The sequence below is a fragment of the Phalacrocorax aristotelis genome, chromosome 21, assembly GCF_949628215.1.
Source record: "Phalacrocorax aristotelis chromosome 21, bGulAri2.1, whole genome shotgun sequence".
Classification (NCBI taxonomy): Eukaryota; Metazoa; Chordata; class Aves; order Suliformes; family Phalacrocoracidae; genus Phalacrocorax; species Phalacrocorax aristotelis.
In genome coordinates, this window is record NC_134296.1 from 132,133 (window position 1) to 158,865 (window position 26,733).

At 54.4% G+C, this 26,733-nt stretch overlaps 1 protein-coding gene, 2 long non-coding RNA genes and 2 other non-coding genes across 8 annotated transcripts; 2 read left to right on the forward strand and 3 right to left on the reverse strand.

The window, feature by feature from the left end:
• The first annotated feature begins 339 nt into the window (after nucleotides 1–339).
• LOC142067037 (uncharacterized) lies at nucleotides 340–2,033 on the forward strand. Its single transcript, XR_012663880.1, has 2 exons — nucleotides 340–610; nucleotides 1,146–2,033. It is a non-coding gene; the product is annotated as an uncharacterized LOC142067037 (long non-coding RNA).
• Nucleotides 2,034–8,511: 6,478 nt separating this feature from the next.
• LOC142067034 (SUN domain-containing protein 5-like) lies at nucleotides 8,512–24,275 on the reverse strand. Of its 4 annotated transcripts, XM_075115276.1 has the most exons (15): nucleotides 23,683–24,254; nucleotides 23,099–23,206; nucleotides 21,841–22,036; nucleotides 18,791–18,991; nucleotides 16,943–17,049; nucleotides 16,616–16,700; nucleotides 15,857–15,924; nucleotides 15,209–15,270; nucleotides 15,002–15,042; nucleotides 14,652–14,745; nucleotides 13,985–14,069; nucleotides 13,301–13,413; nucleotides 12,547–12,714; nucleotides 12,097–12,186; nucleotides 8,512–11,433 (listed from the first exon to the last, which is right to left on the reverse strand). In XM_075115276.1, the coding sequence occupies exons 4-15, from the start codon at nucleotides 18,841–18,843 to the stop codon at nucleotides 11,302–11,304; spliced, it is 1,098 nt and encodes a 365-aa protein (XP_074971377.1). In that variant the 5' UTR covers nucleotides 18,844–18,991; nucleotides 21,841–22,036; nucleotides 23,099–23,206; nucleotides 23,683–24,254; the 3' UTR covers nucleotides 8,512–11,301. The 4 variants fall into 4 exon arrangements, 2 of the variants coding, with proteins under 2 accessions (XP_074971377.1, XP_074971378.1); XM_075115277.1 differs by lacking the exon at nucleotides 21,841–22,036 and having other exon boundaries at nucleotides 23,683–24,275; XR_012663877.1 differs by lacking the exons at nucleotides 8,512–11,433; nucleotides 12,097–12,186; nucleotides 12,547–12,714; ... (7 more) ...; nucleotides 18,791–18,991; nucleotides 23,683–24,254 and having other exon boundaries at nucleotides 16,934–17,049; nucleotides 23,099–23,657.
• On the reverse strand, nucleotides 20,815–20,899 carry LOC142067418 (small nucleolar RNA SNORD45). The gene has a single exon (XR_012664030.1). It is a non-coding gene; the product is annotated as a small nucleolar RNA SNORD45 (small nucleolar RNA).
• Nucleotides 22,865–22,947, reverse strand: LOC142067434 (small nucleolar RNA SNORD45). The gene has a single exon (XR_012664046.1). It is a non-coding gene; the product is annotated as a small nucleolar RNA SNORD45 (small nucleolar RNA).
• Nucleotides 24,276–24,417: 142 nt separating the features above from the next.
• On the forward strand, nucleotides 24,418–26,334 carry LOC142067035 (uncharacterized). The gene is made up of 2 exons (XR_012663879.1): nucleotides 24,418–24,911; nucleotides 25,447–26,334. It is a non-coding gene; the product is annotated as an uncharacterized LOC142067035 (long non-coding RNA).
• The last annotated feature ends 399 nt before the right edge of the window (nucleotides 26,335–26,733 follow it).

Below are 26,733 nucleotides of genomic sequence, written 5' to 3' on the forward strand. Positions count from 1 at the left end.
GCCGCCCGCGCCGGAAGGGCGGAGCGCCCGGCAGGGCCCCGCTAGGGCTGCCGGTGGCGTTCGCCTGACCCGCGCCGGCGCGCTCGGGCGGGACCCGGCGGGCGGGACTCGGCGGCCCGCTGCGCGGAAGGACCCCGCCCGGAAGCGGGCGCGCCGCAGCGGGCGCCGCGGCTCTGGGGAGGGGCTCAGCCCAGGGAAGGGGGGCGACGGCGCTGCCCTCGGAAATGAGCCCTTTCCTTCCTAAGTAACGCTCTTACTTCGACTGCGCCGTTAGCGGTATCCTGAAGAAGACGGAATTTGGGGAATTTTCCGTAAGCCCTAAGAGTGATCTCCGTGAGCCCGGCACACAGACTTTGGCGGCCGGAGTCGGGAACTGAGAGACAGGGAAGCCCTTGTTCTACGACTCTAGCCTTGAGGAGAGCTGAGACACTGATGGAAGCAAACGTCCCGGCGCAGAAGCCGCTGAGAACGGGGCGATAAAGTGTATAGTCAAGGAGAACAACTGATTGGGATGCTGACAAGAACTAAAGCAAAGTGCCCTGTACGGGAGCTACCCTCGATATAGCAGTAAAAATCAGGCCCATACGCCGGCAACCGCCCCCTGTCTCTAGTAAGCAAGCCCCTTACTCCCTGAGCACGCGCGGTGAATTAAAAGCGAGCTGTACCTTTACATCGAGGCGAGAAAGCAATGAACCAATTATTAGTTGAGGCGTGTGAATATTAGCTGTGACTGACACATTTAACTGTACAAATGCCTTGCAGTTCCTCGGGGTGGGGTGCAGCTTTGTGGGTTACCACCTAGCACCCATCTTTGCACAAAAATTCATCAAATAAAACGACTCCGCCCTGTGTGGAGTTTGGTGTTCTGCACGCCAGGCGGACGAACCCGCCTTTCGGGGTAACGTTAGTTACCAACGCTGGGCTCTGGCAGATGCCATCCGTGCCGGGCGGGAATGCCTTTCTGAGACTCTGAATGAACAAATATGCGTAACGCTGGCTGGCACCGAGCAATGGAAAACAATGCTCTTTTCTGGGCCTGGATTTTGGGTCTGGGGAAGGGGTTGGGGGCATGTTGGGGAGCTTTGGTGTCTTTTTCAATACAGCAAATACTTGTCCAGCATGTCACAGTATTAATCTTCCCGCAGGTAAATAAGACGGCGGTTTACAGCCATGAAGCACTCTCTGAGCCATGTAGACGTCACACCTGGTGACAGGATTTGTACCGTCCAGCACTATATTCGGAGGGTGGGTGACGGGGTCTGTAGTGAAGCAGGGGCGTTTTGGTGTGTAGCTGTACATAATTTCACAGAGGGTTCAGTTGGGAAGGGACTTCTGGAGGTCACCCAGTGCATGCCCCCTGCTCAAGCAGGGCCACCCAGAGCCCACGTCCCAGGCCCATGTCCAGTTGGGTTTTGACTGTCTCCAAGGATGGAGACTCCACAACCTCTCTGGGCAGCCTGTGCCAGTGTTTGACCCACCCTCAGAGTAAAGAATAAAAAACCCAAAACAAACCAGAAAGTATGTTTTCTTGTGTTCGGGTGGGATTTCGTGTGTTTTCATTTGTGCCCATTGCCTCTTGGCCTGTCGGTGGGCACCACTGCAGAGTGCGTGGCTCCCTCTGCTTCCATACCAGGAGTTCCTGTTCATGCACGTTGATGAGATCCCCCTGAGCCTTCAACAGGCTGAACAGTCCCCGCTCTCTCAGCCTCACGCTCCAGACCCTTCATCATCGCCGTGGCCCACCCTTGGACCGTCTCCAGTATGTCCGTGTCCTGGACACGGGGATCACAGCACTGGACGCTGCGCTCCAGGCGCAGCCTCACCAGCGCTGAGCGACTTCCCCAAGAAGTCCGGGAAAGCGCACCCTGCCAGCACTGAAAGAAGGGCCTGTCCAAGTTAAAAAACAAAATCTCACAAAAATCCCTCCTTCTCAGCTGTTCTTGCCGCAAATCTGGTTAAGTGTGTATACGCTGATGGGTTTAAATGTACTGGATTTGAAATAAACAGGATGCTTTAAGTCATTCTTAAGGAAAGGCTACACAGTTTCACTTGAATCATCCTCACTGAACCGTCACTTGCTTAGGAAGCGTGGCCGTGAAAGAGGCCACGCGCTTGGGGCCGACATTCTGTTACTGCTGGGTAGTATCTAAATCCTTAAGACCGACGCGGGCGCAGGCAACCGCAGCGCAGGCCTTGGCGTTGCTGCGCTGGAAGGGCTGTTCAGCTGCCGGGGGCTGTAGCACAGCGAGAACCGCAGTACAGCTGTAACGTACGACAGACACTGCACAACTTACCTGAGATAAAATTTAAATGATGCGGCGAGCAAAGTGAAGAAAAGCAACTGCACCTCGCTGCTTATAAACAGCTTTTTACCAGAACGCAGCAGTGCCCGTCAGAAATAGCATTTTGCTCAGCTAATTTTACCGCAGAAAAACCTTGTGTTGTGAGGTTCTCGTTTCTTGCCCCTGATTGTATTTGGGCTTTTGGGGTAATACCCAAGTTCAGAACAGCGTCTTTATAGAGGAAGATAAGGCAGCTTCCTACAGGTTCTTTCACATGGGGTCAGTTAAAAAGGAAAAACATGTATAGAACGGAATGATCACGTTTCTTTCCTCTCACTATAATAAAATCACGTACCTGTATTTCTCAGGAGCTGTACTTTACATTCATCCGTAAAGAAGCAGCCTTCCCTAAGGTGCAAGAAGACAAGTATCTGCGTCATCAATGCTACAGGTTTCTTTGAGGCGCAGAGATAAACGCCCCGAATGAAAATTTCTGTCTGCTGGACCCAGGTGATTAAGACGGTTAAGCCACAGAGAAGAAGCCCTGTTATGCTGAGCCATGTGAGAACACAAACTACTTTCTGTCCGTACTGACTCATGGGCGTGTGCAAAATATCGGTGATCTGCAAGTAGTAATCCAGGCACCTTCGGCGAGAAAGAACACCTATCCGTGTTGTAATCTAGGAGAATGTTTCTGAAAGGTCTAGAAGCCAGTATCTAGTGGCTTTCAATTTTTTAAAAAGATGCAGGTTTCTCAAGGCCACACAACCACAGCGTTAGCATATTTGTTTTAGCAAGCGGTGGCCCTGTAGGTCACCGTGTGCTGTGACAAGGTGGTCCTGAGGAGACAGAATTGCTTTTTTAAATTTCCCTGAGATTTGTTTATTTGATATCCACCCAAACCCCAGTGTTAGAACAGTGGGACAAATCTGTATCGTCATAAACAATACAGAAACACCTAAAATCCAATTCCTTGTTGCATGCTGAATGCCTTCGCAGACAAAAAAAAAAAAAAAAAAAGGAAAAAAAAAGTCTGACTTATGTACCCTTTTTCGATCACATCAATTTTACAGGGAAGGTGTTTGCCTCTTCTCCCACCAAAAGCCAAAGATTTGAGCGAAAGGGAGTGAGTGGGGAAAGAGCACAACCAACCTCTTTGGAATTCAGAAATGTTTAGAAAACACCAAGTTTGTCAGTGAGAAGGGATGAAGTAAGAGAATGGCCGGGGAGTGCAGAAGTAGTGTTCTATCATGTATGGAATAAAAACATTTGGAAGGAAAATGGTTTTCTCCACGTCTTTGTAACTGTGTTGAGAAGCGCACAAAAATCCTCTTCCGTGAGAGCACAGGGCGCCACAGCAGCCCCATGCGTGCTTGATACATTTCATTAAGCCTTCTGTTTGCCAACATCCTCACGAGATATGATCATCCTTTGAGTCTGAGCAGGCCCCTTGTAAATCCAAACAGAAGAATTGCAAGAATGTTCGCTGATCATTTTTCACAATATTTTAACCAGATCTTTCTACACTTGCTGTCGTGGTTTAGCCGGCAACTCAGCCCCACGCAGTCGCTCGCTCGCTCCCCCACCGGTGGGATGGGGGAGAGAATCAGAAGGGTAACGCTCGTGGGTTGAGATAAGAACAGTTTAATAATTGAAATAAAACCAACAACAACAACAAAGCAATGGAAAGGAAAACAACGAGAGGCGCGAAACCCGGGGGGGTGGGGGGACGAACCACCGAAACAAACCACAGGCGACGCAGCCGCTCGCCGCTCGCTGCCCGCCGACCCGACGCCGCGCCTCCCCGAGCCGCAGCTGCCCCCCCCCCCCTTAATATACTGGTCATGGTGTCACATGGTATGGAATGAACATGCCATTGGCCAGTCGGGGTCAGCTGCCCCGGGCGTGGCCCCGCCCCGCCCAGCCTCCCGCCGACGCGGCAGAGCGCGGGAAGCTGGAAAGGTCCCCGACCACCACAGGCACCGCAGTGAAGAGAATTAACCCCTTCTCAGCCAGAACCAGCACAGAAGCAAACACGGTTTCGGTATTGCCACCTTCCATTCGTGTACTGTTCCTGGATTCAGCCTTCGCTTAGAAAAAGGACTTGTGACCTAAATGGCAAAGCATTTCCCTCTCCTAACTGGCTTTCCAATCCATTACTTCCTCACAGAGATGCTGTCTGCATCTTCCGTAGACTGCGTTTGGTCTGGTGCCTCAAAGGATGGTAAGAAAAGCCGTATTCAGGACAGAAGTCCATACATTTCGGTGCCCTCTCTCACAGCAGCCGGGAGCAGATGCTCACATAAATTTAAGGAGCGAGGTCACGTTTCAGCATAGCTGTCTCTCTCTGTCAGCCGGCTGTACTGCCCACCTCAGTCAGTGACTCAGCCCTCGTTATAAGGCAACTGCAGTTATGCAGGTCTTATAACTAATTCATTAATTTTCCTAATTTCTACACTCAGATAAGAAAGAACAAAAGAAGGAAAGAAGGTAAGGGAGGGAGGAAACGAGGATGGGAGCAAGGGGGAGACGAAGGAGAAGAGAGAAAGAGACAAAAAAGAGAGAAACCCTCATCGTTGGTAAGCCCTCTTAGTCAGGAAAACAAAATCTTGAGAGCGGATTATGCAACTAAATGGCTGAAATTCCACCTGTAATGGCCTTCTGCTAAGCTTTGTCTCTCCTAAGTCGTCAGCCTTTAAGTTCTCTACTTGCATTGCAGTACCGCAAAGTCCTCGTAGAGTTAACAATAGCCAGCACCCTTTCTACCTTAATAATATGCTGCTTTTAATTCCCCACAGCCACCTTTTTTCCCTAGCCTCCACTCCACACACCCTCACTCTTCACCATTGGTGATCCGGAGGAAACTGCTGCTGCTTCTGGAGTGATTTAGCAACCCTTGACACAGGAAGTCGGGTCTTTGCCCTTGCAATTGACTCTCCAGCCATACCTGGAAAGGCAATACATGATGTCACTTCAGGAGTTAGAGAATGATTGAAATGGTTATAAAACCAAACTTGGTTAGTCTTTGAGAGCCCTGCGTGAAGAAAGCTGGGCACGAAAGAGATGGATCAATGACAATTCTGATGAGCTCGGTCTAGGGAGCTGTGGGAAGGGGAAGGAAACAAAGGGAGAGCTATGGGAGGGGAGGGGAATTTAGGGAGTTGGAGCAGGTGCTGGGAGCCAGGACTCCTCAGTTCTCCTTTCAGCTCTAGGACTGTGGTAAACTTTGCCAGATACAGTTCCTTACCCATTGTTCCCCACCTCTGTCAATAAGGATGTGGGCCAAAAGGCAAAGAGAGTTCCTAGAGGATGCCAGTACCTATTTCACCAGCCCTGCAAGGCCGGGGCACGTGCATGCCACAGACAATCCGGCAAACCCCAGCTCAATAGTCCAAAGGTCAGAAGTCAGGGACAGAGTTGCTGCAGGAAAGAAATTTAGCAATAGCATGGAGATTGTGCTTATGGTTGCCATAGGACTTGAGCTGGGATTTGCGTATGAGTAAAGGCTGTAAAAAACCCAAGAGCCACATTTACAGTAACATACAAGACTGAGTTTATAATTAAAAGAGAGTTACCTATGGGCGTTGTGAATGGAGTTTTTTAGATGACTTAAAGAATCACCGTCAAAGGTATTAGCAAAATTGGTTTTAAGAAGATATTGTGAAAGTGCGACTTCACAAAGTTCGATGGCAAGTTCACTCTATTAATTACTGCATGGAAGAAACATATAAAGGAAACATGAGTTACACTGGAGTTAAAATGATTCACAGAGAGACCATGGATGCAAAAGGGCAAGGAAGACCCTCCCATTGAGTCATGAGGTTCAGAGCAGAACCCCTTGCTGGCTAAACTCCTGATGGAGCTTAGGTGTGGCCTAGGTCCAACCTTAGTCTCAGACTTGGACAACGTTTTATGTCTAAGGGATTGTACATGCAAAGTTTACGTAACGTTTCATTAGCATCAATTCAACACACAATCAAAGTTACCAGGACAAAATCAAAGTCATCATACTACAAGGTTTTGTGTGATATCAGCTGCTTTCCAAATCTCTGCCCTTGGTGAAAGGTCTCTCTGCCTTGAGCGGCAACCCTGAGAGGTGTCCCAGCTCAAGGGGAGATCACCACCACACATCCACGCTGCCTAACCAGGAGAGCTCAAAGGTGGCTCACTTAGGCTGTCATATTTATGGGATAAAGTGGTTGGCTCGTAGCCAAATCGCGTGCGATGGACAAGGTATGCGTGAGACTCCTTGTACCCACAGCTTTCTTCCTGATAAATGATAAATGATCCTTAGGCAAGGCACCTGCTCTTGATGTGTCAATCACGTGATGGGTGTTCCAAGCTCATATGCACTGATGCCCTACGGTGGCAGTCTGCTGCTTCGTGGGTTTTTAGAGAACAGATTGAAACTAGAGGAGTTCGTGGGCCCGGCTACGGCTCAGGCCTTTACCTTCTCCGCAGCCTGCACCAAACCACCACTGTTGCATTAATAGTAGGAGTCTGAGGAGTGGCAAGGTTCAGACAGGACCCCCTTGCTTTCTAAAATCCTCCTCCGAGAGGAGTCTAGGTGCGGCTAGGTCCAGTCTTAGTCTCAGACGGTTTATTTTCTAAGGGTTGTAGAAGCAACCACTCATCAGAGTATTTGTTGTCAGTAACTAATCTGGCAGATGCCCGGCCTGCTCACGTTCAGTGAGAACCATCACGGCTAGATCAATGAATAGTGCGATTTATTAAAGCGACAGATACACAGGTTCTTTGGGTCACCGGTGATAAGATTGCTGGTTACAAGACGCACATAAATACTGAGGATATGAGTACACTGCTGGGCTACAAGTATGCTAAACAAATATGAAGCAACTCTACTATGAAGCAAAGCAACTCTAATACGTTAGAGATTTAAAGTGACTCTGTAGAGGTTTCCAATCTTACCCAAAGGCATCCCACCGCGGGGTAAGAGAAGCTCAGCCCATCGACTGGTCCCAGAAGTCAGAGTGGTACGCGATGGTATCTTCCCTGACACCCTCTTTCTCTTCACAAATTTCATACTATTCTTTATCTTTCAGGTGGAGCTTGAGTGACTCTAGTCATACATCCCTTTATTATGGCTGGCGTAAAATTTCCTCGCTTTGCTTTTAAAGATGTAGGCTAGAAAAATTCAAAGCGCGTGCCCAGTGAGGGGTGGCCGCACCTTAGAGGCGGGTAACTTTTGGGATGGAGGTGTGTTTTGGTATTAGAATGATATTATAGTGAGCAAAGTTCACCAAAAGGACAGCATTTAGTCAAAAGCATGACGGACCGTTGGCCCAGGGTCGCAAATGTGCAGCGTACCAGCTCCATGGTACCTGGAGTTCCCGTTTATCACAGAGCCCGGCCGCGATGCCCCCACACCGCTCCACCCTCCGGACAACTCCTCTCAGAGTCAGTACGCCAAGTTCTCCTGGCATTGCTGACATCTAAGGTTACCAGGGAACTTTCATGGAACGGCTTCCTCGCACGTCAGCTGCATTTCACCCTGAAAGCTTCTTCAGCGCTGTACCTTTTCTAAAAACATAAGCTCAGCGTCTAAGTCACCTCCAGCGATTATTCCACACACCACCAGTCTGGTCAAGGGGTCGAGCACATCCGTCACAATGGGTTAGGACCAGCCTTAGGTTGATTCTGTTGATGCAATTCAGAATTTTCCTATGATTTGAGGGTAGGTTTGCTATAGGGGCCATTTCTGGGTAATCGCAAGAAATGAGGCCACCCCAGGCTGCTCTAAATGAGGGTTTGGCTACACATGCATCGATTTTAGGGTACCATAGTTACCAAATCTTGAGCCGGTCACCAGCTCGGTGTTTGAGGTTAGGGATACTTCATGGATCAAAGGCTGTAGTTACCTCGTATGGATGTTGTAGTTTAACACCAGTAGGCTGCTACGTTGCTTGATCTCTCTGCCCTGGAGGGATGGGGAAGAGGCTTGGAAGAGTAAGAGTGAGAAAACCTGTGCGTTGAGATAAAGACAGCATAACAGGTAAGGCAAAAGCTGTGCTCACAGGCAAAGCAAAACAAGGAATTAATACACTACTTCCCCTTAGCCACTTCCAGGAAAGCAGGGCTCCCAAGGCCTGGCCCTGGGAGCCCCGAAGAGCTGGCCCAAGGCTTATTGCTCGCCCCACAACCCGCCCTGCAGTCTGCCCGGCTGCCATGGCGTGACCGAAATCGGGAATAAAACTCCGTAACACCAATGTAGTATGAAGAAGCGGGCATTCTTTATTACGGTGCCAGACGCACAGGGGATAATTCCTCCTAGTGTGCATACCGCAAGGCGTGATAGACAAAGCTTAGATTGCTCGGTTATATACATATGCATTAGCTTTCCTGGAACTAATTCTAACACTTGCTTCCTAATTACCCGTGCGTTTTAAGTCCCTCAGAAGCCCCTCAAGAGGTATCGGGTGGTCCCTAGTGCTTTGCTGAAGGGGTGTTTTTTCTGTCCTTTCCATGAACTCTGAGTCCTTCTTCCACATATGGTCGTGAGTTGGCCCATCAAGTAATCTTGTCACAGTGTGTGGCAAGGTGTGTCGGTTTCACCGGGTGTTGTGACTCTTATCTAGATGGAGATGTCCATAGTTCCTTCTGTCTTGGTTTCGACTGGCGCCAGCTGCTAGGTCGTTTGCATCCCCGTCATGCTCGCAGAGATTACGTCCTTGAGTGCATTCTTGCCTAGAGGCCCCTCACAATATCAACCTCTGATATTCAGTTCACAATAACCTTTGTGCCTGACTGCTCAGGTGCCGATTCAGATCGGTGGTGGCAAGAATGATCCTCCAGCCTTCCTGCCTGTGCATCCTGAGCGTGAACCCTCTCTGCTTCTTCCCCAGCCTCAGCCACAACAGCCTCTGCTCCTCATCTCTCAACAACATATTCAAGACCACCTGTATCTCCTTCCACTCTGGGTCATGATTCTCCACAACAGTTTCCAATACCTTCGCCACCTTTGCCGCATCTTCCCCATACATTAGAGCCATCTCCTTCCAAGCCCATCAGCCTGCTACTGAGAAGGGTACTTCAACCCGCACCCACCCTCCTGTCCGACCCACGGCCTGCCTTAAGGGTGCTTGTAGCACTGCCCCCTGTCTCCTAGTTCTTCCTGCTACAGCACTGAAATTCCGGCCCCCCTTCACTTTCTATTACTAGCGATAGAACGAGGGGAGATGGCTTCACGCTGCATCAGGGGAGGTTTAGATCGGATATTAGGAACTACTTCTTTACTGCAAGAGCGGTCAGGCATTGGAACAGGCTGCTCAGAGAGGTGGTGGAGTCACCATCCCTGGAGGTATTTAAAAGACGTGCAGATGTGGCCCTTCAGGGCATGGTTTAGGAGACATGGTGGTGTTGGGTCGGAGCTTGGACTTAATGATCCTAGAGGTCTTTTCCAACCTTAGTGATTCTGTGATTCAGCACCACCATTTACACCCCCATATCCACTTGTCCAACTTCCCTGTTTCCACACTGATCGTTACCTCCCTGTAGACTTCCCTGTCCCGGAGCCACTAATCATCCTACATCATCTTCCTCTTCCACCAGCTCCTTGTATTTTACACCTCCTTTTACCAGTACTACATGCAGAACAACATCATTTGGGTGGTTTGTCCCAACATTGTTCTAAGGCCAAAACATTTGCATCCTTAGTAATCGATCCGCGATCTTTTCCCCTTTTCCAACCGCTGCTCTGCAACGTGAAAAACAAACCCACGTATGGGATCTCATCCCATTTTCCTTCTCTTTTGCAAAACATCATCGACTGCACTATGGTATTATTGCATTATAATATATATTATTTTAATATAGTAGTATTATAGTATTATATTTCAAAGTACAGATCGGCGACCAATGATTACAATATTCAGTTAACTGCTTCCTTGTGAGGGGATCGAACCCACCCCCACCCCCCTTCCAATGCTTCAGTCAACGCCCTAGAGGTGACTTCTTTAAGACCTTGCCTTTAGACGATTCCCCACCCATATTAAATGTGACTTCCAAAACAACTATCTGATCCGAACATGCAAAAATAAATCCATATTCTGATAACCACGCCAAAATTCAGAGACCAGTCAAGACAAGTAGCCAAACTGGGGACTCAAACCCCATTCAGTGGGACTCTAACCCGCTTGGTCAACTTCGGGGACTCGAAGCCCTTTCCAAACCAGGCAGGGGACTCGGACCCCCCCAACAAGAAAACATCCTTGGCAAAGTTCTTTTTCTCTTAATAACTGACCAAAACAACTATTACAAGCACCGGTACTTAAAACCAAATTATAACTACAATTTCCAATTAAACAACCTTTCCCCTCCTGCGCGGGCAGCCCTTTGGCTGGTACGTGAGGCATTCACGCCAGCAAGCGCCTCATTCCTTGACCTCTCGCCGGGCCTCGAACCCAGCGGCGGGACTCGAACCCGGGGCCCTGGCTGGCGCTCCGGGCGCGCCCGTAGCAACGTGCTCGTCCGTCGGCACGCGGCCGCAGCGGGGCGGGGCCAGAGAAGGGGCGCTGCGGTGGTTGGCGGGGGGCCCTGCCTGTCCCCGCCTGGCGGGCGCCATTGGCTGAGAAGCCGGGAAGAGGGTGGGCGGGCGCCTGGGGGAGCTCCTGCAGAGCCCGCGCGGGCCGGCGGGCGGGGCCAGTCGCCCTCTTGTGAACTGAAGCCGGGCCCTTCGGCCTGCCCTGGGCTGGGGCCACTTGCGGAGCCTCCATGGGCGGCGGGAGGAGCGCTGACAGGCTGGGCCTCCCCTCTCTAGATTCAGTCTTGGGAATGCTTCCTATCTTCCTCGTTTTTAAGAAAAAAATTGCATAGAAGTTGTAACATTTTCCACACGCTCCCGAATTCCCCTCCCACAGCGTGGAACGTCTTGAGCACCCCACTTTGGAGACAAATCTTCTACAGTTCTACAGCCATCTCAATTGCCACATCTTTTAGATTTATTTGTTCTTCCTCCCCTTCTTCTTCTTTCTCATGTTTGACTTTTTTTTTCTCTCTGGTTTCACCTGGGGCTTTCCGGTTGCGCCATCTTCCCATGAACCTGCACTCGATAAATGCAGGTGTACGCTGGGTTTCCCCAGTTGCTCTTCACAAGAAGTTTGATAGACGGAAAGGCTCTGGGAAGCGGCGCGTTCTGTGAAGAAGAGTGGGAAAAGGAAACGGGGGTGTTAAGAGCGGCAGTGCAATCACCCCGTCTTTGCATGCCGGCCCGGCTGGGGCTCGGTCTCCCTTCCCTCTGCCCCTTCCCGCTGCTGCTTGCTCTGTGCTGACAGGGAGGCCGGGGAGGCGCTCCTGCACGTGGGGCACCTGGTGTGCAACCCCGCCGAGCTCCCGCTGCCTGCTGTGCCTGCTCTCCCCCTGGCAGGCGTGAGAGCGCCGCGGGAGAAGGGGCGTGCTATGGTGGGAGGAGAGGACACTGTCCAGCCTGCCAGCAGGCCGCAGCATGGAGCGACGGTGCTGCCCGCTGCCTCTCGCCACCAGGCCGCCCTGTTTCTCCACGGCACAAAGACGCTGCTTGCGTGGAGTGGGCGCTTGCGCGGCTGCCTCTGCTGAAGGCACCGGGCGCAGCCAGGGATCTCTCGGGACTCATGCTCCTACGGGCCTGACCCTGCCCTTGCTACCCTCTTGCTACCACCACCGCGTGCTACTCAGCCCTCCCAAGCAGGTGTCTCTCTCATGACGGCGGCCCGGGCCCCTCTGCCCAGGGAGAAAAGAAAGCATGCGTGCCCTTCCTCCATGGACTTGCAGGCAAACCTGCTGTGCTCCCTGGCATCTCGTCCCTGTGCGTGGAGCGTACCTTCAGAGGGAAGGTCTGAATAGCCTCTTTTGCCACGTTGTACGTGAACGTCCCAAGGAGAGTTTCCTCTTCTCCGTCCGCATCCACTCCCTCAGGGGCAAAGCACAAGGAGAGCCGCTCAGACTCATCCCGACAGAAAGGCAAGGTACGCGCTGGCTCAGCCCTGTTATCCACCCACCCTCTCCTGGGGCTCGAGCAGCAGCCTAGCACCGGGTATGGTGGAGCTCAGTCTCCGCTTTGAGATTTGGTCAAGAACCCAGAGGTGCTTGGCCAGAACAAACCTTAAGAGGGATGAAACCTCTCGAGCCCCTGAAGCGTCCCGCGAGGGCACTGCAGTGCTCGCGAAAGATCAGGACACAAACCCCAGAAGATGCACAAAAGCAAGCAGGGCCCTGTCCTGGCTTTGCCCCAGGGTCAGATGCCCGCCAGAAGCGCCCAGCAGAGACTTACAAAGACAACGACGTCTCTGGGGGCGCTGAGGACGGTCCCAGATGGAGACACGTCTTTGGAGATGTGCTGCACAGTGACGGCAGTCAGATGGACTCGTGCTGGCAACCTGATGACCACCTGGCCCTGATGCCCTTGGAAAGGCCAGCAGTTTCCTGGGGAAACATCCGCCTGCAACCAGAACGCGACAGCAATGAAGTGTGAGAGAGCACTGGGGCCAACACCACTGCCCATGTAGCTCGAAGCATAGGCGCCAGCATGTCTGTGGGGCCTATTTCAGCTTGAAAATGAGGCGCCTGTGAGGAACTGGACAGAAGTAGGAGGCCCCCTGCCCTGCCTGACAAAGGGGGTCTCAGTATTAGGGAGCAGAGGAGAAGAGTGGTTACGAAAGCATCCTAGTCAGGCCCGCGCAGAAACACGTCCCTGCCCAGCGGCTCTGCAGGGCACCCGCCGCCTTCCGCCCACAAAAAGGCACAGTTAGGGGTGAGTGTGGAACCAGGGTCGCCAGGGAGGAAGGCTTTCACCCAGCTGTGGCAGAGGACTGTGGGCAAGATGCAGCAGTTCACCTCTGTTCACCTCGCCAGGGGAACCACGGATCTCTAGCAAGCCCAGCCCTGTGTGAGAGCTTTGGTGTCCGGAACCTGAGCAGCACGGTGGGCTTGACCAGTACCACTGGCCTGAGGGGAGAGCCCCTGAGGTCAGTCCCCAACTTCTCAGGAAGGAAGGACACCTTCCCTGAAGATTTCTGCTACGATACCTGCAAAATAGTCTCAGGAGGCTTGGCAGCGCGGAAGAACCATAAAACCCTGCAGCCCCAATTCTCTTGGCAGTCGTAGGTCTCGGAAGTTCTCTGCCTGTCAATGGTGGCACCTGTAAGGAAGGGAGAGCAGATGACTGCTAGAGGCCGCAGACTAGAAGGGAGCTGGTGCTCAGGAGTATTTGTGACGCCGCCGTCCAGCTCCATGTCTGTCAGTCCTGTCCTCATCACCACGCTGGGGGCGGGGGGGTGCCCAGCTGCACAGAGCAATGACGGCAGCCCCATCCCTGGTGAGTGCTTCTCTCACAGCACCACGAGGAGAAGGTCTGAGGGCTCTGGGAGCCTGCAGGCGCCCACGAGCATGACAGCAGACCAAAGCTGAGAGCTTGGAGCATGAGCAGCAAAGGACGGCCCAGCCATTCCCTTTGCAAATGCAGCGCAGAGGAGCAGAGCCCCTCCATCAGCACAGGAAGACGTGCGGGGGCAGCGCCAGGGGCACCTGTGTGGAGGCCGAGGGCTTGACTGGGAGGGAGTCTGAGCGACCCACTCTGCCACAGCCTTGCTCTTGGACCCCGTGAAGGATTTAAGCTGCCCCATTTTGGAGAGCAGCGCCTGGAGCACGGGCTCCTTTGGGGAGTGCTAGAGGCAAGCGCAGGGCAAGGACTGGGCTGCTTGTGTCCATACCAGAGCTTTCCAGGGCCCAGTCAGACATCTCGACGTAGGCACCCAAAGCCTTCTTGGACGCTGCCTGGTTCACTTCCTGAGCTTCCTGGGAACGCCAGAAATCAACACAGAAAAGGACCACATCAGCAGGCAGTGCAGCGTGGCTCCTAGCGCCCGCAGAGGCAAAGGGTCAGTGTCAGGAAGGCAAGGCAAGCCTTGTCCACAGAGCTGCAAGACTCTCTGCTGCTGGTGTGAGCCGTGAGGACTAGGAAGATTATCTGTGGCCATGGCCATGGCCATGACCCCAAGGTGTGCTGATGTGGGTCCCCACACCACCGTCCACACCCTCTGTGCTCTCCAAGTCAGGAGGGGGAGAGGCTCAGGCCCTGTAAGCCATGGCTGGCACTGTACGTGTGCCTGGGTGCCACCACCGCCTCAGGAGCCTGCTCAGAGGAGCCAGAGGCACCAGCGCACCTAGGAAAGGCTCTCAGGAGTCCTCTGCTGCCTGAAGTGGCCTTGTTACACTGGGGCTGGAGAGGGGCCTGTGCAGTGCAGAAGCTCACCCAGCAAGCTGCTGGGGCAAAGGCTGGGTTGCTGCAGTCAGCAGTCTGACCCCACCAAGAACCCTGAAGAAAATGTTCTCAGGGTTCTGCCCAGCCAAGCCTCCCTCCCCAAAATGCAGGATCACCTTCAAACTGCGGATCTGTGCCCTCAGCCGAGCCACCTCCTCCAGCAGAAAGCGTGTCTTTTGGGTTTCCTCCGCCGCCAAAACGGGCAAGTTCCTGCACGACAGGAAAGCCGATCTGGTCAGAGAGCGGCCCATCGCCTCTGGGGAGCGTCTGAGCTCAGCAAGAGGAGAGAGAGACACATGTGCTTTCCCTGCTTTGCCAGTGCTTCCCTTCCGCACCAGGCTGAGCAAAAGGCAAAGGCAGGAGGGAAGTACGGGAGCCCTGGCTATTAGGAAAGTGAGTGCAGGTAGCACGAGGTCGGCTGACGCTTCTGCACAGAACCAGTTCCAGCTCAGGAAACCTCTCTTACCACAGCATCTTCAGGTTTGCCGACGACACACGTGTCAGCTCCTGGGAGGGAAAAATGCTCCATTAGAGCATCTGCTACCAGAGTTGCCGCGGCTTCCCAGGAGAGGCTTCCCTAGGAAGGCACAAGCTGCCGCTTCTTTGGGTCAGCCTGCGTGGCAGCAGCACAGCCTGTGATTCCTCCAGCCACTGCCAGCAACGAGTCACTGACCTCTATCAGTCCCTTTGCCTGCGTTGTCCACACCGGCAGCGAGGTCGCACAGGAAGCACCAGCTGCAATTCACATCACCGAGAGATGGTTATTTTAGCGGAGTTGCTAGCCATCCCCCTGCAGCTGCGTTGTCGCCTGCCCAGTGGTGCCCTGGGGCTGGGCAGCAGGTGAGCTGAGGAGGTGGGGAACGTGGGGTGCAGAGAGAGGACGCGCCTCTGACCGGGAGCCATCAGCCCAGGCTTGAGGGGACTGCATAGCCGTGGCCTTCAGGTGTGCTCGGTGCCCCAGAGCTACTCCCCATTTCCCCTCACTGCTTCGGTGAGCACCGAGGCTGGGCTGCATGGGCTAGGAGAGGTACCTCTCCATGGGTCCCCCTGCACGGCCCCTCCCATCTGGGAATCCCCAGCTCAGGCTTGGAAAGAGCTACGCCCTTCTCTCGCAGACTTGCAGACTAAGCAAGCCATTTGGCCCAGTGGCCAGAGCAGCAGCACGGCTGGGAGGCTACCAGTCTTACCGGTAGTCCAAACGCCAGTGCCAGTCAAGGACCTCCTCAGGACGCACCCGCACCACGGGCGTTTCACACATACTGGCCCAAAAGGAAAGCTGGCATCCAGCACAGCCAGGCTGTGTTTGCTCATGAAAACTCACCCAGAGCCACTGGGAGCCACAGGAAGAAGACTTTCAGGAACCTCTTGCTCTGCGGGCCCATCTTTTGCCTAGAAGAGAGTCCTTTGGGTGTCAGTACTGCAAGTCTTGGGCAAACCCCCATACCCGTGGATTTCCCTCCTCAGGCCCTAAAGCCATTGCTTTGCACGCCTTTCCACACCATTCAACGCTGCCGGCAGATCTTCCCCAAACGAAGGGCTCCAGGAGCACCTTCCGAAAGGGAATGAAAATCATGCAGGGAAGTAGAGGGGTTGAGCAAATGAGGACTGCTTTTCAGTAGTTCTTCTGGTGTGGACCTTGCTCTCTCTTGGCTGAGAGAGCAGGCCTGTTCTCACTTGCAGTCACACAGATTGCTCTTAGGGGTGTTTCTCCGCACAGCTGGGAAGCGCAGGGGCCTTGTCTGGCTTTCCTTCCAGACCTGTGTGGTCTCTTGCCAGAGCTGGGGAAGACCCTTGCCCTGCGGAGGCTTGGCTGTGCTCCTGAGCTTCTGGCTACACGGCGGTTTGTCCTACTACATCTCCGGGAGGGTTCTGGGGCTCCGGCAAACGCCTGGGAGTGGGGCTGCCAAGGGGCTTTGCTCTTGGCTCTCCCCGAGAACGGGCACCGCACAAACTTTGGCGCACGAGCGGGAGCCCCGGGCTGCTGGGTGGGGAACACCCTCTGCTCTCCCCCTTGCTTGGGGGAAGGGACATCCCCCTTCTCCCCCCGCCCCCCACCACAGCAGAAACAGGGAGTACGTACCTGGCAAAGATGCGTGTGCTCAGCAGATGTCTCCACAGGGAGACAAGGGCACCTGCCGGATGCCAAGCCAGGCTGAGGACCGCCCCTGGGCAAAAAAGCCAGAGAAAAGTTAGGCCTGTCTCTTGAGGTCTCTTCTCTAGGATGCCCAGCCACACGTGTTTGAGCTCCCTGCGGGAAGGCGGGCACCCAGTCCTACGCACTCCCTCCCTCCCTGGGGCAGCCTGCACTTCTCCTGCCTCTCGTGACATTTGGCCAGAGCTCTGGCACAGCGCAGCTCTCCAAGTTCACCCCAGGGGACTTCACAGCAAGCAGCAGTGCTGAGCTTACTTGCAATTCCTGTGGCCTTGTTGCGCCACTTGGCAGGCCCTTGCGTGGCAGAGCAGGGAGCCGAGGTGGAAGGGACCGTCACCAGCTCCACCTCCACGCACGGGTTCCTGTGGGAGGAAAAAGACAAATGCTGGTTGCCCACCATCGCCACGCCACGGGAGCCGAGGCGGGCAGGAGCAGCCTGAGCAGAGGCCCTTGTCAGAGGACGGGCTGCCCCAGCCCACCCGGCAGGACAGCCCTATTCTGAGCCCGTCACTCCCTGCTCCCTGGCACCAACTGCCCCTTCGCAGACAGCTCTCGGTGGCCGTCTGGGGAGAGGGCACAGGCTGCTGTCCCCCACCGTGGGCCGTCCCCCACCATGGGCCACACCCCTCCTCCCTGGTCACTGGCGTTCTCCCGACCCCTCTCCTCCCCGCACAGCTGCCCCACCACAGCCAGGCAGGACCCCGCCTCAGCATCCCAAGGGGGGGGCAGTGTCAGGTCCCAGGGGCTGGCCTGATGTGCAGCAAAATCTCCCTGCAAATCAGGGTGGGCTCTGACCCCTGCAGCACAAGGCTACCCCCTCCCCAAAGGCCCCTGCTGCACACTGGCTTCTGACGCCACTGACTACATTGGGCCACGGCCCTGCTACTCCGCCCGAACCTGACGCCCCAGGCAGGAGCAGCCCACTTCGTACCCGCTGGCCTGGCAGCAGCTCGGCCCCGCTGCCTCCCCTGCCAGCTCTTGTCTGGCATTAATCCCAACGGAGCCTTTGGAGGCCCCTTGGTGTCTTCCCTGGGGGGCCTTTCTCCTCGCCATCTCTGGGCCAAGGCAGGCTCCCCGCTCAGCTCTTCCCCCTCAGCCCCAGCAAGCGTGGCCTGCCCAGGCAAAACCAGCTCCAGTAGCAGCCACGTGCCTGCCGCCTCTCAGCAGGAGCGCACCTGCCCGGGCAACAGCCACACACATCTGTGGGCTCCTGCCCCACGCGCCACAGGGCTGTGCGGGTGGCCAGCTCTGAGCTCACAGTGGTGGCTCTGACGTCACACTGGGGCTCCCCAGGGCTGAGCCGGGAGGGGCAGAGCGGCTGCTGCCGTCCCAGGCGCTGGGAGCCCGTGCCTGTGGGCGCGCTGAACCCTGCCACGCTCCCGTGCCAGGCGGCTGCCTGGCCTGGCCTGCCGGGCAGGGTTCCATCTCTCCTGGGCACCCCCGGGAAACCAGAAAGGGTGCTGGAAAGGGGGCTTTGCTCTTGCCCCACGAGACAGCCGCTTCCAGCAGCGGTTCTCCTCTCGGAACCCTTTTGTGGGCCAAGAAGAAAAAGGGCCAGTAGACCGGAATGTGCTGTCAGGCGCCCAGCGGTACATCTGGTTAGCAAGGACTGTTTGTTTTCTTGCCCCTGCTGGTTCTGCCTCCGCTTCCCTCATTTGAAATGGCAGTGTGAGCGTCCTCCTTCCTTGTCTTGCAGTGGCCTGGAGGGCCCAGGAGCAGAGGGGCACAGGCTGCGCTGAGGGCTCTGGGCAGCACGGCCCGTACCAGGCTCCCAGCCTGGCAGCACGGGGTCACAGGCTGTATGGAGCACGGCCCCGCCAAGTCCCACCTCACTGCCCGCTGGGAGCCCCACGCCGGTGCAGGGCCAAGCCGTGCTGGGGCAGTGCGGGGCTCCAGCTACACAGCCATGCCAGCCGCTTTAGCAGGGGAGCACAAGGCGCCCACTTCCCCCTGGGCAGCCCCAGGCTTGCCTGGGCCCATGGACCCGCCAGCGCAGCGGGCCGTCCAGGCAGCAGAGCTGCCAGTGCCGTTGATGACAGGAGGGCCCTGGCAGCAAAGGGTGCCTGAGGGGCTTGCGGCAGGCTGGGCAGCTCTCACACTCACGGGTCAGGGCGGCATTGGGCGTGATCCTCTGGGTAGGGACGGGCTTCCCTCATCCAGCTCTGGAAGGGGGCTCCTGTGGGAGCGGTTCCTGTCCCTGGAATGCTCCAGATGGGCTTTCCGAGTCAACAGAGAACGTGGCTGACTGGGACATCCTTGATGGAGAAGGCGCTATACCCCAGGATGCCATGTCCATGACAGCAACTGCAGGACGGAGAAACAAAGGGTTGCAAAAGGCAGCGCCTGTGGGAGCGAAGAGCCTAGCCTTAGCGTTAGATGGTGGAGCCCATGATGGCAGCACCCCAAGGGCTGCGGAACCAGACAGCCTTTCTGGGAAGCCCAGAGGCGGTGGTCCGTCAGAAGGGAACACGGGTCAGGGAGCTCAAATTGGCAAGGGCAGAACAGAATAACGAGGGGCGAAACGCTCAAAACTTCCCCGTCGACAGTAACCAATGTGACACAGAAGGACCCCCAACAGAGAGCAGCGAGATCTAGAACCGGGACGCGCACGGGCTGAGGAACGGGGTTTCCGACAGGCCAGTCACACAGGCTCTCGACACCCGTTCGACAGAAACTTGGCAACAGCCTGGGTGCCGGGAAGGTGCTAGGCCAAATTGTTCCCTCCGCTCCTGCGGCCCCACTACCGGGACAGTGAGGGAGGAGCTCCGAAGCCTGGGAGCCCCGAAGAGCTGGCCCAAGGCTTGTTGCTCGACCCGCAACCCGGGCCTGCCATCTGCCCGGCTGCCGCAGTGTCACCAAAATCAGGAACAAAACTCCGTAACATCAATGTAGTGATATCCTGAAGAAAATGGTCGTTTTGGAATTCTCCGCTGAGCCACAAGAACGAACTACGTGAGCTTGGCAAAACAGAATTTGATGGCCAGAGTCGGGAACTGAGAGATAGAGAAGCACTTGTTTTACCACTATTTCCTTGAGGAGAGCTAAGAGACTGATCAAAGCAAACATCCCACCTCAGAAGCCGCAGAGAACTGGGCAATAAAGTGTATAGTTAAGGAGAAGAACTGGTTCTTCCCCCAGAGGGTGGTGGAGCCCCGGAACAGGCTCCCCAGGGAGGCCGCCACGGCACCAAGCCTGGCGATATTCAAGCAGCACTTGAACAACGCCCTCAGAGGCACGGTGTGAATTTGGGCTTGTCCTGTGCAGGGATGGGAGCTGGACTTGACGGTCCTTGTGGGTCTCTTCCAGCTCAGGACATTCTACGAATAGACGCAAACTGCACAGTGAGGAAAAATCGAGGTCTGAGTAGCGAATACAAAGATTTCTGAGGTAGCACTGACGTGAGCCAGTTCGCTCCTGGGACACAATGTCTTATGAACACAACAGTGCTGGTCTTGGGCCCCAGCTGGCTTTATGTTTTTTCTCCTAGCTCATGTCACCTGTAAAAACAGTAGTTGAGAATTTATTATAAAGAGCATAATAGAAGAAACAGCTGAAATGAAGGAATATTCTCGGGCCAACCCTGAAAAACGCTAACAACTTTAACTTTCCGTCCCTACAGTCAGCTGGAATCTTACAGTCGCCAGCTAAAATTCAAGTCTTACAAAAATGCAAAATGGAACCTACAAGCCCAACACACAAATATATTATCTACCTTTTTTTTCCCCCCTCAAAAAACAAGTCTGAACACGTGACTGTTGACTGTGATCAAAGGAAGATGTGACATGACCCTTCAAACATTCTGGATGCGTAGGTGGGACTAAACCGTGTTTGTGAATTAAGAATATGCATGCTCATTAAGACAGGCGGGTTACATTTACCACCAAACCTCTACATCAGCATTTGCCAACACTGTTCAGCTTTGAGTACCCAGAGCTGCGATCAGTTAACGTGAGAGCACCTCCTAGTAACATCCAAGTATTAAACTAACAACTATACCTCCCTAGCGCGTAAACGGAAGGAAGCTCAAATTGTGCCCCCTTCTCCTTACGCTGCCTTAGAACGTGACAGGCATTTGATTCCAGGTTGAAAAAGCGCCACGGTCACAGTCTAAGGAAACTGGAGTTTCCCAGGTCTCAGAGTAATTCTAGAGCTAAAGTGGTGACAGACATCACCTTTACATCAGATAATACGTGCCAACACTCATCACTGACCCGAGAAGGCCACCTCCTCCTGTCCTGCCCAAGGGTTTGAAACCCAACACACTTTCTTCCCAAAATGGGACGCTACAAATAAATAAGATAACACCGTTAAGGCATTACTTGAGATGGGACTAGAAACACATTACGCGAGCAACCAAGCACTTGTCTGGAAGCACTGGAGCCTTTCGGGTACTGTTTTTCACCACAGTTTACTCGAGAAGAAATATAACAGGCAGAACAGATGCTGAGAAATTTCAGCTACCCTGGAGATAGCTGTGGTGAACAATAAGATTGAGACTAAGTGCTGCTTCTCAGCGGGAAAGTACCCACCAAATAAATACAGTGCTCAGACTGGTATAATTTGTGAGTGATACGGAGGCAAAAAAAAAAAAAGCAGACGTGAGGAACATAAGACCCGACTACAACCTTTCTTTTGTGTAGTACTAAAGTGTAAACACACTACACACAAAAACTATAGGTATTACGTGAACGTACAGGTCATGTCGTCATTACACAATTACTTTAATACTCACTAATATTATTTCTGTCCGTACCAGTACCTATAAAATCCAAACCTTTACTCATCCTCTGGCCGTACGCATCTTTCACCTCAACATACACCAAGAAGCATTCGTAAACTCCAAACGTGACTACCTACAAATTCCAGTAAAGCCTGCAGCTAGGACATATTTAGAGAAGACTGTGCAAAATTCGTGAAGAATACAGACAACATCACCAGTCAAGCAACTGAAAAAGCACGACGTTCCCAAATTCGACAACTTCTTGAGAAGAGGAACCGTAAACCTTTGCCCGCTGCATTATGTTTTTTTTCCTCAGTAACACACCAAAATAGTTTTTGCCGTTGGTATCCAACAGCACCTGGTTCCTAAGCCCGCAATCATCACAATCACTGACTCAAAGGCGCTGTCTCAACAACTACCCTGTTACCTTTACCTGGACGTGCTGAGGGTCGACAGAAGACGAGGATCAGGACCTGCGCCGGCACTTATTCCACCACATTCGCGCTGTCAGGGTTTGAGGAATGCCAGAACTTCGTCCATCTCCATTCGGTGCAGCCATCCCACGAGATCCACTGCTGTCTGCCCCAGGAAACACTGCCTGCCCTCAAAGACTCCAACAGACTGCGTCCCTAAGCGGGGCATTATTTTAGTCCTTCATCAGATAAGCGCAGCATCAAACCAGAGCAAGGAAAATGCCTTAGTTAACCCTTACAAAGCCTGCAGGGCATCACATGCTTCCCAACCCATCAACCACTCGGGATGTGCGAACCACGCACGGACACGACCTGCAGTACACACGCCTACGCTACTACACTTCCCTCCTCCCCTCTATTTTCTGCTCTAGAAGTACCAAGCTCAATGCCAAGGTAAACATGTGCAAGTAGTAAGGCACCAATTCACTCTAGATCAGCGGCTATTACCTTAGCGCCCAGACAAACGCTCAAATCCCCACGAGTCTCAAAAGTAACAACTCTAACATTTAACGAAACTTACCGGCAAGGGCCAAAGCTGCCACCACCAGCAGCTGCACTAGGAAGGCAATTCTCATACGCGCGTATATCTATCTCCCCTTCTTCTATTGTTTACCTCTGCTACCCGTAAGCATTACTTTCTCGATGCAGCACTTTAAGCCACGTCTTTTCCGCACGGCAACAACAATCGTAAGCAATAGTGCCTCCAGCTGCCTTGCGGGCACTAAACACGACTGCCAGCTTTTCCCCCCTCCAGACATAAGCAGTTATTGACGCTTTCTGCCTCCTGGAACTGCAATGCAATTACTGGGGGCTACGTCTGGTAACCTCTGCCTCCGCCTGATGCTGCTAGTTGCCGTGTTCATCAACCCAAAGAACAACAGGGCAGTGCTGCGCCCACATTCAGGACAGTGGCCTTCAAGGGAGACACGTGGAAATACAGCTGCAGCCTCCTTGCAGACAGAGAAGCAACAAGTACTTTGTTCCCGGGTCTCAGAGTAATTCTAGAGCTAAACTGACCGTCTTCAGGTTTATACTCAGATAATACATGCCAAGACCCACCACGGACCATGGGGAACTAACCTTTGTACGTCACGGGGGATGGCAGGGCAAGAGAGGAGCAGCTGGGGAGCTCGCACCCACACCCTAACACTCAACATGGGAATAAGGGTTGTCACACCTAAAAAAAGCACAGCTGTGCTGAAGTTAGCTCATACTCACACAACTGCCTTTCAGTGTCCCACACAAAGCTGCAGAGGCCAAGCGTTTCTCCAGAAGTAACGTGCTCAGGGCATCAGGTTTTCTTAGTGCGCCCTTTCATGGCATGACCTTTAAAAAGCACCAATAAAACATAAGTTCAGGTTCAAAAGGAGCTTTAAGATCATCAAGTCCAACCGTTAACCGAGCACTGCCAAGGCCACCACTTAAACCACGTCCCCAAGCACCGCATCTACAGGTCTTTTAAATACCCCAGGGATGGCGACTCCCCCACCTCTCTGGGCAGCCTCTTCCAATGCCTGACCGCTCTTGCGGTAAAGACGTTTCTCCTATTATCCAATCGAAACCTCCCCTGGCACAACTTGAGGCCATTTCCTCTCGTCCTATCGCTTGTAACCTGGGAAAGAGGGCTACCCCCCCTCACTACAGCCCCCTTTTGGGCAGCTGCACAGAGCGATAAGGTCTCTCTTCCTCAGCCTCCTCTTCTCCAGGCTAAGCCCCCCCAGCTCCCTCAGCCACTCCCCAGCACGCTTGCTCTCCAGACCCTTCCCCAGCTCCGTTGCCCTTCTCTGGACACGCTCCAGCACCTCAAGCGCCTTCTCCGCCGGGCACGTTCCAGCCGCTCTGCCCCAAGCCTGGAGCCTTGCCTGGGGTTGGTGTGACCCAAGGGCAGGACCGGGCAATTGCCCTTGTTAAACCTCGTCCAGTTGGCCTCGGCCCGTCGATCCAGCCTGTCCAGGTCCCTCTGCAGAGCCTTCCTGCCCTCGAGCAGATGCCAGCCGGGTGGGTCAGGGCCAGCTCGGCGGGTTTCCAGCCCGGGAGCATTTCGGGCAACGCCGCAGCAGCACGTGCCTGCTCGGAGACGGATCTTCCTCCGCCTGCCCGGACCGCGGGCACGTTCCCGCCCTCCTTCCCGGCCTGCCCGAGCCCTCCCGACGGAGCGAAGGAAAACCCCCGATGAGCCCGAGGCGAACCCCAGCTCGCCGCTGACCAGGGGTCCCCCGGCGCCCGGCCCGACCCAGGCGGGCTCGGCCGCACTGCCCGACCCGGGCCCACCGCAGCGCAGCGCAGGGCGCGGAGCGGCCGAGCCGGAGCCCCCGCGCCGGAGCCCCCGCGCCGCCCCAGGGCTCCGGCGCCGCCGCTCCGGCCGGGCCGGGCCGGGCCCCTCCGCGCCGCGCCGCGCCGCGCGCAGCACCGACCTCGGCCGCCGCCCGCGCCGGAAGGGCGGAGCGCCCGGCAGGGCCCCGCTAGGGCTGCCGGTGGCGTTCGCCTGACCCGCGCCGGCGCGCTCGGGCGGGACCCGGCGGGCGGGACTCGGCGGCCCGCTGCGCGGAAGGACCCCGCCCGGAAGCGGGCGCGCCGCAGCGGGCGCCGCGGCTCTGGGGAGGGGCTCAGCCCAGGGAAGGGGGGCGACGGCGCTGCCCTCGGAAATGAGCCCTTTCCTTCCTAAGTAACGCTCTTACTTCGACTGCGCCGTTAGCGGTATCCTGAAGAAGACGGAATTTGGGGAATTTTCCGTAAGCCCTAAGAGTGATCTCCGTGAGCCCGGCACACAGACTTTGGCGGCCGGAGTCGGGAACTGAGAGACAGGGAAGCCCTTGTTCTACGACTCTAGCCTTGAGGAGAGCTGAGACACTGATGGAAGCAAACGTCCCGGCGCAGAAGCCGCTGAGAACGGGGCGATAAAGTGTATAGTCAAGGAGAACAACTGATTGGGATGCTGACAAGAACTAAAGCAAAGTGCCCTGTACGGGAGCTACCCTCGATATAGCAGTAAAAATCAGGCCCATACGCCGGCAACCGCCCCCTGTCTCTAGTAAGCAAGCCCCTTACTCCCTGAGCACGCGCGGTGAATTAAAAGCGAGCTGTACCTTTACATCGAGGCGAGAAAGCAATGAACCAATTATTAGTTGAGGCGTGTGAATATTAGCTGTGACTGACACATTTAACTGTACAAATGCCTTGCAGTTCCTCGGGGTGGGGTGCAGCTTTGTGGGTTACCACCTAGCACCCATCTTTGCACAAAAATTCATCAAATAAAACGACTCCGCCCTGTGTGGAGTTTGGTGTTCTGCACGCCAGGCGGACGAACCCGCCTTTCGGGGTAACGTTAGTTACCAACGCTGGGCTCTGGCAGATGCCATCCGTGCCGGGCGGGAATGCCTTTCTGAGACTCTGAATGAACAAATATGCGTAACGCTGGCTGGCACCGAGCAATGGAAAACAATGCTCTTTTCTGGGCCTGGATTTTGGGTCTGGGGAAGGGGTTGGGGGCATGTTGGGGAGCTTTGGTGTCTTTTTCAATACAGCAAATACTTGTCCAGCATGTCACAGTATTAATCTTCCCGCAGGTAAATAAGACGGCGGTTTACAGCCATGAAGCACTCTCTGAGCCATGTAGACGTCACACCTGGTGACAGGATTTGTACCGTCCAGCACTATATTCGGAGGGTGGGTGACGGGGTCTGTAGTGAAGCAGGGGCGTTTTGGTGTGTAGCTGTACATAATTTCACAGAGGGTTCAGTTGGGAAGGGACTTCTGGAGGTCACCCAGTGCATGCCCCCTGCTCAAGCAGGGCCACCCAGAGCCCACGTCCCAGGCCCATGTCCAGTTGGGTTTTGACTGTCTCCAAGGATGGAGACTCCACAACCTCTCTGGGCAGCCTGTGCCAGTGTTTGACCCACCCTCAGAGTAAAGAATAAAAAACCCAAAACAAACCAGAAAGTATGTTTTCTTGTGTTCGGGTGGGATTTCGTGTGTTTTCATTTGTGCCCATTGCCTCTTGGCCTGTCGGTGGGCACCACTGCAGAGTGCGTGGCTCCCTCTGCTTCCATACCAGGAGTTCCTGTTCATGCACGTTGATGAGATCCCCCTGAGCCTTCAACAGGCTGAACAGTCCCCGCTCTCTCAGCCTCACGCTCCAGACCCTTCATCATCGCCGTGGCCCACCCTTGGACCGTCTCCAGTATGTCCGTGTCCTGGACACGGGGATCACAGCACTGGACGCTGCGCTCCAGGCGCAGCCTCACCAGCGCTGAGCGACTTCCCCAAGAAGTCCGGGAAAGCGCACCCTGCCAGCACTGAAAGAAGGGCCTGTCCAAGTTAAAAAACAAAATCTCACAAAAATCCCTCCTTCTCAGCTGTTCTTGCCGCAAATCTGGTTAAGTGTGTATACGCTGATGGGTTTAAATGTACTGGATTTGAAATAAACAGGATGCTTTAAGTCATTCTTAAGGAAAGGCTACACAGTTTCACTTGAATCATCCTCACTGAACCGTCACTTGCTTAGGAAGCGTGGCCGTGAAAGAGGCCACGCGCTTGGGGCCGACATTCTGTTACTGCTGGGTAGTATCTAAATCCTTAAGACCGACGCGGGCGCAGGCAACCGCAGCGCAGGCCTTGGCGTTGCTGCGCTGGAAGGGCTGTTCAGCTGCCGGGGGCTGTAGCACAGCGAGAACCGCAGTACAGCTGTAACGTACGACAGACACTGCACAACTTACCTGAGATAAAATTTAAATGATGCGGCGAGCAAAGTGAAGAAAAGCAACTGCACCTCGCTGCTTATAAACAGCTTTTTACCAGAACGCAGCAGTGCCCGTCAGAAATAGCATTTTGCTCAGCTAATTTTACCGCAAAAA

Bases quoted from the DNA above. Each gene is read 5' to 3' on its own strand.
- LOC142067034 (XM_075115277.1), bottom strand. From the start codon at position 18,843: ATGAGGGAAGCCCGTCCCTACCCAGAGGATCACGCCCAATGCCGCCCT. The intron at 14,746-15,001 runs GTAAGAGAGGTT...CCTGTCGTGCAG, and splicing joins GCAAACCTGAAGATGCTGTG to GAACTTGCCCGTTTTGGCGG. The intron at 11,434-12,096 runs GTACGCTCCACG...TCTTCTTCACAG, and splicing joins TTCAGACCTTCCCTCTGAAG to AACGCGCCGCTTCCCAGAGC.